The sequence below is a fragment of the Ammodytes marinus genome (assembly GCF_949987685.1).
Source record: "Ammodytes marinus genome assembly, chromosome: 21".
Lineage (NCBI taxonomy): Eukaryota > Metazoa > Chordata > Actinopteri > Uranoscopiformes > Ammodytidae > Ammodytes > Ammodytes marinus.
Window position 1 is genome coordinate 8,610,634 of NC_137225.1, and position 15,913 is coordinate 8,626,546.

Here is a 15,913-nt window from a genome sequence, read left to right on the forward strand (position 1 = left end):
CAATTCTCAGGGGACTTCCGCGTAATTGCAAGAACATGGGGCCAAGTGTGAAACCATACGTTCAACAAAGTGCCTTATCGGGAAGTAGTCATGACAAGTATTCAGTTACTCGGTGTGAACTAATACGGATGCTAACTCTGCCCTCTGTCCAAATATCATACATTTTTAAACAGTGGATGCTATGTTTACTGTGATGGACCTGTCAGAGGTGGTTCCCAACATCCAAGCGGCCGACGTAACACTCTATGCTGTCAGTTGGTAAAGGTAGTTAAAGGAACAGTCTCACATTTTGTGAAAGAGGTGTTTTTGCTTTCTTGGTGAGAGTTAGATGTAAGACGAGAAGACTGATACCACTGTCTTACAGTATTTGCCTCTAAAAACTGAGTCGTAAAAAACATCTTTGTGCTAAGCTAAGCTAACCCACTGCTGTCTGAAGCTATACAATGACCATACAGACAGGATGAGAGCGGTATTGACCATCTCATTTAACTGTCAGCAAGAGTGTGAAGAAGCACCAAACTGTTGCTTTAAGGAGCAAGCAAAAGATGACTGATTGAACTGTGAGTTGAGATTATAAACATGCACAGATGCACAGGAAAACACTTTAGGAGTCAGAGAAAAGGGGAACAACAGCCACTACTACGTATCTCCTCACAAGATTTAAGAATGTGAACAATTGTTTGATAAAGTCGACGATTCAGCAGAAATATCAAGAGGGAAGACATTTTGTTTTTAAGAACCCGAAACAACTGTGAATTGCCCGCTTGTTGACCTTTTCTATTGCTAAACCTTTTCACTTCGCTTATGGTGCGTGCGGCTTGCTGATTCGTCTTGGCCTCTGCCTTGCTTTCTTGTCTGCCTACGGGTTGCGGAGAATACAGGGAAGGAAGAAGTGTGTGGGGGTCACTGAGAGTTTAGTAAACACAGAGTCCGTCTATAATGTGACCCACTACACATTTTCAGCCCCTGAGCAAAGGTTCCATTCAGAAAAACTAGCTAGTGCACTAAAGCTGAACCTCAGCCTCTGGAAAATCCAATGTCCTGCTCTTGAAGTGACTCAATTTGATACAGATTTGAAACGAAAAAAGGATTAACCCAGATAGTCAGGGAGAGGGGGTTTATGTGCCTGAAAATTATTTTTAAAATGTGTGGATAAGAGAATAAGGATCTGGATTGATTGTTTTGTCCCGTTCCTGCCTTCCGCTTTTTGCACAACGGTGGGTGAGTTACAAAACCCTGTCTCCTGTCTGCTGGCTGACGTCAGAGGTGGCGTACGCCTGCCGTGAGTCTGTGGGCTCTGTGGCCTTTCTCTTCCTCTTTCAATACAGCTCAGCCAGCATTTAGAGGCAGACAACACACACATATTGAAAGTAGCTAGCACGCTTTCTGAAAACAGCAACACCGATTTTGTAGAGGAGAGCTGAACACTGATGGATTTCTGTAGAGATGCGGCAATCAGCAAGTCAAGTCATACAAAACTTGGCATAGATGGCTTTACCTGCACTTGAGTCTCTCATCACATTTGAGTTTATGTGTGTGTGTGTGTGTGTGTGTGTGTGTGTGTGTGTGTGTGTGTGTGTGTGTGTGTGTGTGTGTGTGTGTGTGTGTGTGTGTGTGTGTGTGTGTGTGTGTGTGTGTTCTGATAGCCTGACAATGCCCTGACTGGACTGACAGCTATGAGGAAAGGCAGGGCTTTAATAACACACACTTATAATTGCACCTCGGGTACATTTACACCGCACAAGCAGATTTGGGCATGAGATTTGTTTTGGTGGTAACTTCAGGGGGTTGTTATGATAGATATCAAGAGTGGTGTTGATTTTCGGGGCAGATTATTTACTGGAAGCAAAGCAGTACAAATCATGCAAGAGAGTACAGAATAGTGAGCAGGACTATTTTCTGCATTTGGTTGAATAATGTGTACTTGTCCATTTATAAAATAATTGAAACGTGAATGTAACAAGTAAGAATACTGACTGCAGAAACATATCCCATACGTTTTATTTAAAATGAGCCCTTATCTGCCAAATGTATAAAAATATAAAAATCATCAATCATCAATAAATTAACTTTCCTATTACATGTCCCTGTAATTGGGGCGGTGACTTAAAAACTTTAATAAATAAAAGTGGAAGAACATGAAAAGAATGAAACACAAAAGCAATGTGGTTTGAAGGACAAAAGTGCATTCCTGGGAGCTGATACGGAGGAGGCTGGAGAAGCTGGAATGCTGGAGGAGAGCGAGGATACATTCCACATAGTACGTGATCAGGAGAATGACGGTGAGAGAGACAGAGAGAGAAGTAGAGAGCTCCAGGGCAAGATGGGGAATCTGATCGCAGTACCCCGAGGGTCAAGACCTGAGATGGCCAAAAAAAAATAAGCCTTTGTCACACCTCATTAAAGAACCGCCGCGCACACCCACATTCAAAATAGCCACCGTGGCAAGTACACAATCATACACACCACACTTATCAGACAAAGTACCCAAAGTTCTTAAGACATTCTACTACTGTAAGAGTAAGGGTTTGGCATGCTCCCCTTCAGAAACACAGGCTACAGGCTACAGATCTTGCTCAGGAGTACATCAACAGGAATGGGGATTTGAACCACGCATCCTCTGGTCACAAGTTTGCATACTTTGCATTGGATTACATCAACTGATATCAAGCCCTTAGCAGTGCACTTCACTAGCCTTTTAAATAGGATGACACGCTGAATATAATAGGGAAGAAGAGTGTCTGTTCTTTTATTATGTGGTCTCTCTAGGACCTCTGCCTTATAACTCCCACCTGATTCACATCACAAGCACTTTTGACTGCTGTTCGTAATAGAGCCAATTCCTATGAGTGCAGGAAAACAGGATAAAGGCGGAAAAGAAGAAGAAAGAGAGTAAAAGTGATTGAAGAGAGTCACATTTCCTTGATCCAAGTTCTGAATTAAAGTAACAACTGCTCATTACTTACTTCACGAGATATCACGATTGCTTTTGTGTCACTGAAATACAAAAAATGACCTCAGAAAACATCTCAACAATAATAAAAATGTATTTAAAAGGGAAATATTCCCTTGAAGGGTTCCCTATGATCACCCGATCCCGTCATAAAGTATGGCCATAACCTGATTAAATTTATAGAAACAAAGCAAAGTTCTAGTTTTAAATAATGAGACGAAAACGTAGTGAAACACAATCGGGCAGGCTTCATAAAAACACACACAGACACACCGGGGGAGAACTAATGGCAATCGGGGCAGAAGGACAAAGGAGGAGGCATGGTTAATCCTTAGGGTAAATATTTAACAAGCTCAGCAGTAACAGTGAGGGCAGAGACCTAACATGGAAGAGAAAATAGTTACAGCCTGCTGACTGTCAACTCACACATACACACTGGCACATTCACATTGACCTACACGCTTGAGGAATGGCCAGAAAATGCGGAAAATAAAAAAATTAAAAACAAGGGACAAAGAGTTCCACACAGCCTTCAGGCTATGAGCTGATGAATTGGATTTTTGCAATCACAATCACTTTTGCAAATAATGGAAGTTGTGAGAGATGTGTGTGGGTATGTGCATTTAAAAGATGTTCTACACAGTTTACAATAAAGGATAATCGATTGATAATACTTTAACCTATAGTTAACCACCTCAAGAAATATGATTTTTCATATCAACATACTGTATATTCCCATGTCAGGCATCTTTGTTAAAACAAATTTTGTTGTTATGTTTGTACTGCTTGGGAAGCAAATGAAATAGCACAAGGGGTCCTCTCAGCTATATATATCTCACTGTGCCCGTGAACACACCACAACCCATTCTCACGAAATATGATGAATAAGGGAAACAATTTGAAGTGAACTTCTGTTTGATGTCCCATTCTATTTACACATATACAAAGGCACACAGCCTAGGGGGTGATATTTGCATACAGTGATGCATAGGTACACTTTGATCACTGTGCTCCACCCTTGTGCAGTCACGCAACAACAGAGAACAGGTAGAATCTCAGAGTGCTTCCAAACCACCTGCTGCTCGATTTTTCCTCTCTCTCGTCCTATGTCTTTTAACGTTGCCCAACTGTACTTTGACTGTCTTACATTAAAGTCAGTCAACCTGGGTTTTAAAAAACAAACAAACAAACGATTCAGTCCAGCCTGTAGTCAAATTCAGTAACTGTCTTCATCACAATGATCTGAGCTGAGAGTCTTGACTGAGCAGCAACTACACACAGTCCCCCTAGTGGACACAAATGACAACTGCATCCCTATGAGTGGAGATATTATTCCTCTAGAAAAAACAGTAAAGCCAATGCAACCAAAACTTAGGGTTGCAGGTTGCGTGGTTTCACATCATGTTTTCAGTGAATGACTCACTGTTTGAGAAAAAATATAGAAGCAATAAACAGAAACGATTATGACTGTTGTTCCAAACCACAGGAAGGATGTGTGGATGTGTATACTTGCTGCTCATCTAAAATTGATCTGGAAAGGCTCTGTCCACACACACTGTGCGTGTTCAAATATCAGTGGAAAAAAGTTGCAACTGCCCCTTGACCAAAAGACAGGCGGAGGCAGAGATTGCAGATGTAAACAAAGCTAAAATCCCTCGTGTTCCACTCTGATGAATCCCATTAGTGTAGCATCAAAAGATTGCTAAGCGGGTCACTACTGCCACCGATAACAAGGCTCCCAGCAGAGGTGGAGCAAACGAGATGAAGCTTTGGCATTAACTTAAAATAACTCCTGATAAATGCATTATTGATCTTAATATGACAGTGCCAAAAAACACTCACTGTAACTTTGGAAGGTCAAAACAGAAAACTATTAACAGTCAGATAGCACGCAAACAACATTGGCCCTCACTTTCAACACACCTTTCAGTACTATTTAGCAGTTTCCCACATCTTCTTAATTTTCCTATAGAGACAAACCTCAGCATCACTTTGCATTCAGTCTTCTTAAACTCTGCGTGATCCCTTATCCTGGAAATGCACCTTTCAACAAGTCCGATTAGCAACTGTACTGCAACTGTGCGTGATGGCTAAGCTAAATGAGCATTCGGGGAAACAGTTATACGTGTGTGTGTGTGTGTGTGTGTGTGTGTGTGTGTGTGTGTGTGTGTGTGTGTGTGTGTGTGTGTGTGTGTGTGTGTGTGTGTGTGTGTGTGTGTGTGTGTGTGCGCGCGCGCGTGTGTGTGTGTGTGTGTGTGTGTGTGTGTGTGTGTCTTAAGATGCATGACTCAAGCAAAAAAAGGATGCCAGGAGTTGTTGTTTGGTGGCATGCCAAAGCAAGGCAGCGGATGATGAAGATTAAGGGTAGCGCAGAGGATCAGTGGAGGGGAAGGTGAAAAGGGGTCAACTTCATGTGTGGAACAAGGAGATAGGTGACGAAACCTCTGGCCTTATAAAGTCCCAACCTCTCGAAGAAAAGAGCTCTGGTAAGGACTTTCTATCAGCCATATAACTAATGCTTCCTTTCCACGTGCCCCCATGTTTCCCTCATCCTCCCTACAGCATGTTCCCTCTGACAAGACAGAGGGAAAACGCTTATTCTTTTTCTCTGAATGAAGAAAAACACTACTCCTCCTCTTTAGTGCTGCTGTCACATCCAGCCATGCCAGTAGCTTGTCTGTTGAACAGACAGCGACAGAGGCCACGGGCAAACGGAATACGCTGTGAAGCGGCCCATGAATATTTGAAGTGAATAGTGGAGCAACAGTGAGTCGTTCAGTGGCCGGATGGAGTGTGGGAAAAACAAGTGGCTTCAGTGATGACAGGGATTTAATATAAATAAACAAACAGTTCTTATCTACATATTTTACGGACATAATCCTCACTAGCTCCATAAAAAAGCAATTTTAAAACAGAAATACAACCTCTGCATTTTGAGTTAATGGGGCATGACCACGAAATATAACAGTTTGCATAAAACACAGTACACCTCCTATCATGCAAACGGAAGTGTTTTTATTCTTTGCCCCATGAATTGTCAGGTGGTAACTCTCATCTCGTATAAGGATTCTTACTCATGACGCAAATGAAAAGAAAAGTTTCAAGTTCATGAGTTATTCCAAGAACTAGAGCTTGATGGCATTGTAGATGCTTGAGAGTTATTTTCCCCTGATGCACTACTGATAAATGAGGAAAATAATGCATAAAAGACATAAACTGTAGATAGATGAATGTAATGTTATTGAACTCTATCTTTATCGGCCACTCAGTCATCCACCATTACACACACCAGCCTGAGGGCTTGACTAATATAGTAGCTGTAAGAAAAAAATGTCAGCTTCTAAATAGGATATTTTGGAAATTATATAGAATATCTTTAAAAGTACAATTTCCAAAATATTGCAAAACAATAGTTGTTATGTTTCCTTTGGGCTATAACTATTAAAATACATGTAACTACAACTACAAGTAAAATAGAGGAACTATTTTAGTTTAAGGCTTTGCATCAACAACCATTATATCAGTGGGTTGTTTTTGATGTATCAGAGCTGATAAAAAATGTCAAGCAGCAGATGTCCGGTTATCAACACGCGCACATGCACACACACACACACACACACAAACACACACACACACACACACACACACACACACACACACACACACACACACACACACACACACACACACACAAGCACACACAAAATCCTCCAGCCGTTTGCTACTACAAATTTGATATTTTGAACCCCCCTTACCTTGGAAGAAACTTTTGACGCGGAGGTATGAAACTGCCAGGCGTAAGACAGACAGCTTGTCCAGCTTGGAGATGACGTCGGGGGGGAACGGCAGCAGGCTGGCCAGCCGGTCCAGCTCTGCATTCAGCCTGTCTCTGTGCCTCTTGGACGGGTTGGTTTTCTCATTGGAGGAAGACGGCTTTCTGATGAGGAGGTGGACAGAGGGGAGAGACATAGATAGGGGGGTTGAGCGGCCATCAGGACGTGTGTGTGTGTGTGTTTGTGTGCTTGTGTGTGTATGTCTGTGTCCTTGTGCGTTTGTCTGTGTACGGACAGACTTGTGAAAATTGTGAAAGAAGTTGTGCATTCAGCCGTTTAATGAAAATAGTTTAGGCTAAATTAACCACAACTTTTTTTTCTCACTGCACACATACACTGACAACCGCCTCAACGGGCAGTTAAGTGACAGCAGCACACGGACAAGGATTAACTTGTTTAACTTCACTGGTTGGAGCCGTGCTACTGTTAATGGCTTGGTTAGTGGAAAGCACATTCATACTTCTTGACACAAGCCCTTATTTTTTTAAAGCTTACACGGTCAGCTTGCCGACCCCTGACGGTCTTGGTCTAAAAAAAAAAAGTTATTAATTATCAGTCATTTGCACTTTCTTAAATTCTGAACTCCGGCCAAGATCCTGTATTTAATGTTTCATTTAACACAAAAACTTCTAAACACTCATAAAACTTAGTTTCTTTGGAAAAAGTAGACTGTGTGACTATTTGATTTATTGATCAATGTAAAACATAATGCGCTAAACTATTTAAAAGAAGCATTGGTATGAATTTATTTTTTCAATAATAGTTTCAGAACATATACTGTTTTCCTCATTATTATGGTACAAACTCACTCTGAATTTAGAGCAGCAACCCAAGTAGAGGCATATGACCAACTCAACCGCTAACAACTAAACTCTATTTCCTTTTGACTCAGTCATCTACAATACACCGTGGTGTGAGTCACAAAGATTTGTGTTTCCTCCAATAACCACTCTCCTCATTCGTCAGCTAGATTTGTTCCTTCACAACAAGACAAACCAAAAGAGTTGTGTCTACATATCAAGTTTCTCTCCGCGTAAAAACATCTTTCCGCCCTGACATAAATCATGCACGTTTACATTAAAATAATATATACGTATTGACTAAAGTCCTCATTGGCGGTTCTGATTGTCTACAAATGTCTGATATTAGCTGTATTTGGACACATTGTGCTATCCCGCAGTGCTTCAAAGAGCATAATATGTCCCTGAGGCGCTGGGTTATTATAAGTGTGTTTTAGTAAGGTGTAGCACAGCTGAACTTAACATGATCCGTGTATGTAATAATCAGCTCACATTTCCACAGCTGAGACCTTCTGTTTATCTCCAAAGACACAGAGTACTTTTACATGAAAGCTTTCGACTTTTTTTACATTCTGGTGAACTCATTTATAATCCTCTATTCTCTGCAGGTGACTCTTGAAACACACACAAAGGAATACCTGTGAATGTCAGGGATTGATCGGATTATCCAGTCAAACTAAAGTTCACTTCACTTTATCGGTTCTTAAATTTCATGAGAAACCAAACGCACCGAAACAACATTATTTTATCATTCAAAACCGAGAAAGATCAATGGATAACTGTAGGCGCTAAATTTCTGATTACTAAAGTCCCAAAATGTCTAGTGGTACGACTAGCAATCTAGAATTTCAAAGGTATATTTCTGTCCGGTGCACGTATACAGTAGCAATTTGATGTGGCAAAGATTTCCTTTCAGATCAGCAGCGAATGCAAAACATGAGAACTTAAGAAATGCAATGCACAGACCATGTTAAGTTACCACTTCCCTCTTCGAAATCTTGTATAAAAAAACAGTTGTCTTCTGAATGAAAAACACCTACACCACCAACCAAATGCACACTTTTATCTCCCACTGTACGGCTGCGGGCAAAGACATACACATGCAAAGTTCAAACTATTCTATGCTACTTCATATTTACACCACCGCCTATAATTAGGGCTCAAGGGCTAAGCATATCCTATACACACAAACTTATCGAATAAATAACCACTTTATAATATTCAACTCTTAGCTTGATCAATACGTTCTATATTATCAATATTATGCTTACAACTAAAAAATATTATGATCACTTGTGTTAGACTGATAATTATTCTATTATAACATGTCATTCAGCGCCACATTTCTATTATAAAAGTCCATGTTGCTGCGCTCAATAACTTCCTCTGATTCATTTTTAATTTGGATCCTCTTTAATGTACCAAAACATAAGGTTGAGAGAGAGATAAGTTTCCCCAGCAGGATTGTAAAAAAAAATATATATATATATAAACAAACTCCTAAGGCTCCTACAAAGTGTGAAAGCATGTGTCAGCAATGCACTGATTTAACAAAGTGAACATATTAAGCAGCAGCGCCTCTTAACTGTTTCTGGACGGGCTTCCTCCTCTTCCTGCCCGCATACATGCAGTCTCCCGGAGGGATCATGATGTTGCGCTCCGTAGAGGTAACAGGTGCGCTACCGGGGGGAGACACAGAGGACGTTAACTTCAATGTGGCTGCAGAGTCAAACTTTACACATGCAGTAAGTATTAAAACATGCTTAGTCTGGTGGTTGAAAATGATGTCATTTAAAGTAGGCTAATTTATTTGGAGCAAAATATTCAGTAGGCTCTAGTTCTTGCATTTCTAAAACAATTAAAAAAAACACCTTAATTACATTTTAATAACCTATGTAGCTTATAATTCAAAGTAAATACTCAATGAATAAGCAAATCAATAAGATGTATGGAATATCATGTTTTAGATTAAGGCTAGCCTACTAAGAGCCTACTAACAGCTGTCAATAGTTACAAAATAAGATAACACACGTGCAACTACAACACATAGAAAGAAATGCCAGATCACTGAAAATAAACGATACAATTATAGTGTTATTAAATTTAGCCTACACACCAAAACGTCCAAACAAATAAAAGCACTAACCCGAAGTCCCGGTGTTTATCAGTTAATTCCAGTATAATGATGGCTGTGGAGTGACATTCACTTTAAGTGCAAAAAAAATAGATGCGTCTCCCTGGGTGCACCGACTCGGCAATGCCAAATGATAAATCCAAGGGAAATCAAATAAACCGGAGAGGTCCTGTGCGAGCTCCCAGCTGATGTTTTCATCAGCTTTGCACTGCTCAGGGGCAGATGTTGGCTGATGCTTTATACCCAATTGAGTCGCCTTGCCTTCACTTCCTCGCGTTTCAGGTGGCGGATTCCTCTGAATGACATGTCGAGCTCTTCGCACGCAACTCTCTGCCACACAAACACAGCGCGAGCGCACACACAGACACACGCACGCCCGCACACACACACGGCGGTTAGCCTGTGCTGCTTTCGTGTACTGCCTGTTTATGGGAATTATGAAGCTTCTATTAACATATGCAGTTTGTTTTTTATATTTCTGGCACTGCTTTTTTATGCTATAGCCTAAAATCCTAGCCAACTAATGAAAAGTAGCCTACAGGCAAGGCTACATTATCCTACATTTCTTTAATTTTGCATTATGGCTTAATTATTCATTTTGGAAAAGCCTTCTTTTACTTTTTTAAGCCAAATGTGTCGAAGCATTTTGACTTTACTCTCTAAACAAATTCCCTTAGCCCTTTCAATGATAAATTGACAACCCTCAGACAATACCATATTTTATTGGTGAGATGCGCTATCCCTATCAATCTGTGAGTAGGCCTATTTGGGATTTTGCCTCATAATTTAAACTCGAAAATAGTTTTTATTTTTTTACTAGGAGTACCTGAAAGCAGCAATAGCCTAAACCGACCCGAGCACGCACTCGCACGCAGCACACACACATTTTGTGAGCATCGAGCGGGGGAGGGATCACACGCGATGGGCAGCGGAGTCACAAATCTCCACATTCACACTGTGGCTTTCCGCGGTCGACGGCATTCACGGACAAGGGTCTTTTTCGAACCGTTACGGTCAAATAGGCTACACATTTTTACAAGGAAACCTGCTCTACTTGCTATTAATACCGCATTGGACGGGACTGGGCTTTTTATGACGAACAATGAATTCAGTGGATGTAGTTTTCGGAATGGGCTCTCTGGGACAGATTTGGCTGCCGCGTCAAGCTCGGTACAGAAGCTAGGTTAATGACGGAAATAAGATGATTATTCCTTCAAAACAAAGGCATTTATGAGTCTTCGATCTATTAGCATGTACTCAAAGTAGAATTGGGGTCCATCTGTAGGTGCTCTGGATTACAATTTCACACCACTTTGCATGCGAAAGGACTAATCAAAGAACACAAGTGTACTGAGTGAGCCTAATCCTTCGACGACGCTCATATCTAGAAGTTTTATTTTGAAATGTACGACCCGAAGTAGCCTACTGTTACACGCTGGTTGACTGGTGCGATACCATTAATGTAAAATATTGGAAACAGAATTGAATTATTTATTGATTCATTAAGCGTTAAGAGACCGCGGCTAATGAACTATAGACAAAGGGGATCGTCTTGTAGACTTGATTTGATACGGATTCAGCCGAGATCGTCAGCTCTCGTCCTCCTGATTGCCTACAGTGAAATCACGAATAGGCTAGCAGTTAGGAGCCAAATCGAGAGGAAATGCTTAATTATTTGATCTGTTCAACTAATTTTAGTAATCGACAAAGGCTTTAACATAGTTCGTGTAGTGATACAATGTAGCTTGTCATTTAGTGCAATATGTAGATATGGTCGAAGAAGAGAAAAAAGCCTGCGTCATGGCATGGAAGGATAATTTCAGCCTGCTCATGATTTTACACTGAAGATCACGTAACCTAAATAAAGCAATTTGGTGTGTCAAATCAGGTGAGCGTAGATTACCCTACATTTTATAGGGTTAAAAAAACAGTCTGACCAACATATTCCAATCGAATAATCATATTTTCTTCACTTTTATAATGTGTTAAGCAATTGGTTGTATCCTTTGACTTTTAAAAATCCTTGTGTTTTAATGTTTGTTTGTAAAACTTTAACGTAATAAAGAATGCCATTGGAATATGTTGTCTCGTCATTTGCAGAACGAACAGTTATGGTATACACTACAGTATGCAAGCCATGTAGTTTGTATGCCAGTCTAGTACTGTATACTGCGCCCTAGTGTACAAATCCATGCACTACAAACAGTCAAGCATGCCCCTTGAGGACACATTGCTTATTGTGTATTTATGTGTGCTAAGTTATGCAAGTGATACGCTTTCTTCTTCTTTAAATAAAGATGACTATAGTAAAGGAAAATCCCCTTGGTGATGTTGTGCCGTATGAGATCACAGCACATTACAACTACTGGAAAACACCCTGAATGCTTATAGGGTTTCTAGTTAGGTAGTTTAGGTAATGTGCTTTTTCCAACCCTCTCTCTCTCTCAAAATTGATGAACATAAATGAATAGAACAAATGCAATACTTCATGGCTGTAATTGCATCTGTATGAAATAAAGCCAATGGAAACACAGAAGGGCTGTAGGTAGGTCCATTAGAAAATGGTCAATTTTCCATAATTACAAGTCAAAGGTGAACGTGCACTTTCATTAAAATCTGTCCTGAACATATGTCCACCATTGCAATTGTCCCTACTATACATGTAACAAATATAAAGCCGGGGTGATTAAAAAATCAGTTCAAAGTGTCCATCATGGTTGATCTGTTGTGACAGGTGTAGCTGGGGATCCGAAGAGGTCCTTAGGTCCTGTAAGCACTGTTAGTGGTTGCCATGATGAAAGCTACTGGGAGCTCTGGTATCGATGCAAATACACCAGCAGCACTGTACAAGCTGCCCCAACAGATTAGCCCAGGTCAGGTTTAAAGCTCTAGTGCTACTGGGGCAGACCTTCGCACGCAACCCTGTGTTTGTGTGTCAGTGTGTGTGTGTGTGTGGCTTAATACACATTTCAGAATAATGACCACCGAGCTGAATAGGGACTTACTGAAAGCCATCTGCCAGGTGCAATAGTGTGGCTTTCATTGATTAAGATGTCTGTGTGAGCATCACAGTGGGATTTCAGGGGACTGGGACATTAATGTGTCTGATTCTAATGGACATCCATAATTGATGGGACGGTCACTATGGGGGGGGACAGCTTAAAACATAATTAAGGGGCGTCCTTAGCTCAGTTGGTAGGGCGTCCCCCCCATGGGCCTCGGCCAGCAGCAGACCCGGGTTCGATTCCAGCCGGCGGTCGTTCTCTGCATGTCACTCCCCTCTCTGCCCCATTTGAACTCTGTCTCTACACTTTCAATAAAAGCATAAAAATACCAAAAAAGTAAATAATAATTAAGGCATTGCATAGCTAACGGTCTTCACCATACACACAAATAGATGGTTGTACATTTGTGACCTTGTGAGAAAATGATTTCCTTTCAAGTATTTCTAACAACGGGTCAACAGAGGTGGATGACTCAGATGACCCCGCCTGGGCTCTGAAAGCAGGATAAGAGTCCCACAGTAGTAGTAGGTTATGGGCTGTTGCAGAGCGGGAATGGTGTTGGGAGGATTTGCGGAGCCGGAGTATAATCCATGACAGCAGAGAGTTATTAATGGACGTGACCAGCTCAAGAGGTCCTGTCAGGTCAGACTAGGCGCATGTTCTGACGGGGGAAATACTGTGCAGGCAGCGTACCAAATGCACACACGGACAGATGCTCTTGTCACAAAAAAAAAAAAAAAACACTACTGCATTTTAAACTGTTTGAATTCATTTGACAAATGCTGGAACCAACCATCCCACTCTGACCCCAAAGTGTTTAATACCACATTTGGACAGATTGGTGTGTGTGTCCCCCCCCCCCCCTCTCCCGGGACAGTGAGTAAATCTGCTTTGAGCTTATAAGACTATAGGAAAGGGTGAAAAATAGAGAATTCACTGGAAAGGCACAGAGGGAAATATCTTGCAATACACAGAATAATTTGACAGAATAGCACCACTACAAATGCTGGGAAGTTCCCAGGTTTCTGTATGGATATCATGAAGGATCTAAGGTTAGACAAATGTGATCCATTCCAAAACACTGAAGGGCATTTTAATACTTTAGCTTAATGAGCTGCTCCGGATATCTCTGATCTTAATATTAAGGCTTCAAAAGGGGGCGTGCAAATTTAAAAGAAACAACATCTATAAGATTGTGTTTTTGACAAACAGGTAACTAGTTGGTCAGAAAAGCAATAGGCCATGTATGTTTCTTAACGTATTAGTGATGGAATGGAAGGTATACGTATAATAGAGCATCTCATTCCATTCTGGTCTCTAGTAACATAAGACATTTGTCATCAAGTGCTGTATTGTTTAGTTTGAGTGGGGGCATTGGGTTCTGGGACTCTCTCTGTGTGTCTGTGAGTTTTTCAAAGGTCATATTATGGTCAGAGTAAACAAGGGTCAGATGGAGGCTGCCTTCCTCCTATGCTTCCCCTCTGTGTCTCTGCAATCTGCTCCATCCTGTGTGTCTGTGTAGGTGTGTGTGTGCGTGTGTGCGTGCGTGTGTGTGTGTGTGTGTGTTTGTGTGTAATACGCAGAAAAAGAGAAGGGGACGGAGAGACGGTGAGAGGGCCTCACTCACGGTTGTGTAACGCCCGGGGATGCTGGGAAATGAGCAAATGAGTCAATTTTGCAAGGTTGAATGTTGACAGTGGAATGCTAATGTGAAATCAGGCAGCAGCCGTTTGTTTGGACGGCTTGCACAAACAATACGCCAGGGTATGATAGCTGTGCACGCTGGTTATTGGATAAACACGAGCTTCAATTAACAATTGTTCAACTGGCGCAGCTTGATGGATGTGTAAAAGTGCTGACAGGTTTTCCAGCGAGGAAGAGAAGCAAAGTGAGAGTGAAGGGATCAGCGTAGAGAGGAAAGCGGAAAATATGCGGGCAGTGTGTAAGATTGAAAGCTCCAGAGGGCTCAATTCTGCAAGCCCTGTTCCCCACTAAATCACAGAGACAGCAAGCATCACAGTGCTCTCTCTCTCCCACACACACACACACACACACAGTGCAGTGTACGGCCATTGCCCCTAGGTTACAGTCATATGAAAAAGTTTGGGAACCCCTCTCAGCCGGCATTATAATTGACTCTGCTTTCACAAAAAAAAAGATAAAAGTGGTATGTCTTTAATTTACCAGGAACAGCTAACTACTGGGATGTTTTCCAAACAAAGATTTTTTGAAAAGCAGTATTTGGTTGTGTGAAATAAAATAAAATGTGAAAAACTGGCTGTGCAAAAATATGGGTACCCTTGTGGTTTTGTTGATTTTAATGCCTGTAACAGTATGTAAAACTGATGACTTTAAACACAAAGTTGGTTGGATTATGTTGTTAAGCCTTGAACCTCATAGAAATGTCTGTTTAATCATGAGAAAATGTATTTTAGGTGCCTAAATGCAAGTTGCACTTCTCTTTGACTCTTTGCTGAAGTGAGACAGAATGGGACCATCAAAACTGCTCCCAAAATATCTTAAAAACAAAGATTATTCATTATCATGGTTTAGGGGAATGCTACAAGAAGCTTTCCCAAAGGTTTCAATTGTCAATTTCTACTGTAAGGAACGTTGTCAGGGAATGGAAGGACACAGGCACAGTTGCAGTTAAACCCAGGTCTAGCAGACCAAGAAAAGTACAAGAGCGGCATATGCGGCGGATTGTGAGAATGGTTGCACACAACCCAAAGATCACCTCCAAAGACCTGCAAGAACATCTGGCTGCAGATTGTGTATCTGTACATGGTTCAACAAATCAGTGCAATGTTGCCGGCTGAGAGGGGTTCCCAAACTTTTTCATATGACTGTATGTACATCTGAAAACCGCACTGGCTTGTACAGCCAGAGGCCAATGGCCACACAGTGAATTACACAGTAAGGCAACCAAGCTTTTAGAAGAGAATTCTCCCAAATGCTGGGAACATCCTCTACAGCTTGCACTTTAGGCAAAATGTGTCACAGCTGCATTTCACCTCAGTCCCAAATATGTCCACACACACACACACACACACACACACACACACACACACACACACAAACACACACACACACACACACACACACACACACACACACACACACACACACACACACACACACACACACACACACACACACACACACACACACACACACACACACTTTAC

At 41.4% G+C, this 15,913-nt stretch overlaps 1 protein-coding gene across 1 annotated transcript in view; it reads right to left on the reverse strand.

Annotated features, from left to right (window-relative positions):
• LOC307267779 (uncharacterized protein) overlaps positions 1–9,976 on the reverse strand; it is a 61,732-nt gene extending 51,756 nt beyond the window's left edge. Inside the window, exons 1-3 of the mRNA XM_080050174.1 lie at positions 9,733–9,976; positions 9,173–9,265; positions 6,709–6,890 (exon numbers count right to left, since the gene is read on the reverse strand). Of these exons, the coding sequence (XP_079906300.1) occupies positions 6,709–6,890; positions 9,173–9,234 (244 nt within the window). The 5' untranslated portion in view covers positions 9,235–9,265; positions 9,733–9,976. The remainder of the gene's footprint in view (positions 1–6,708; positions 6,891–9,172; positions 9,266–9,732) is intronic.
• Between the last annotated feature and the right edge of the window lie 5,937 nt (positions 9,977–15,913).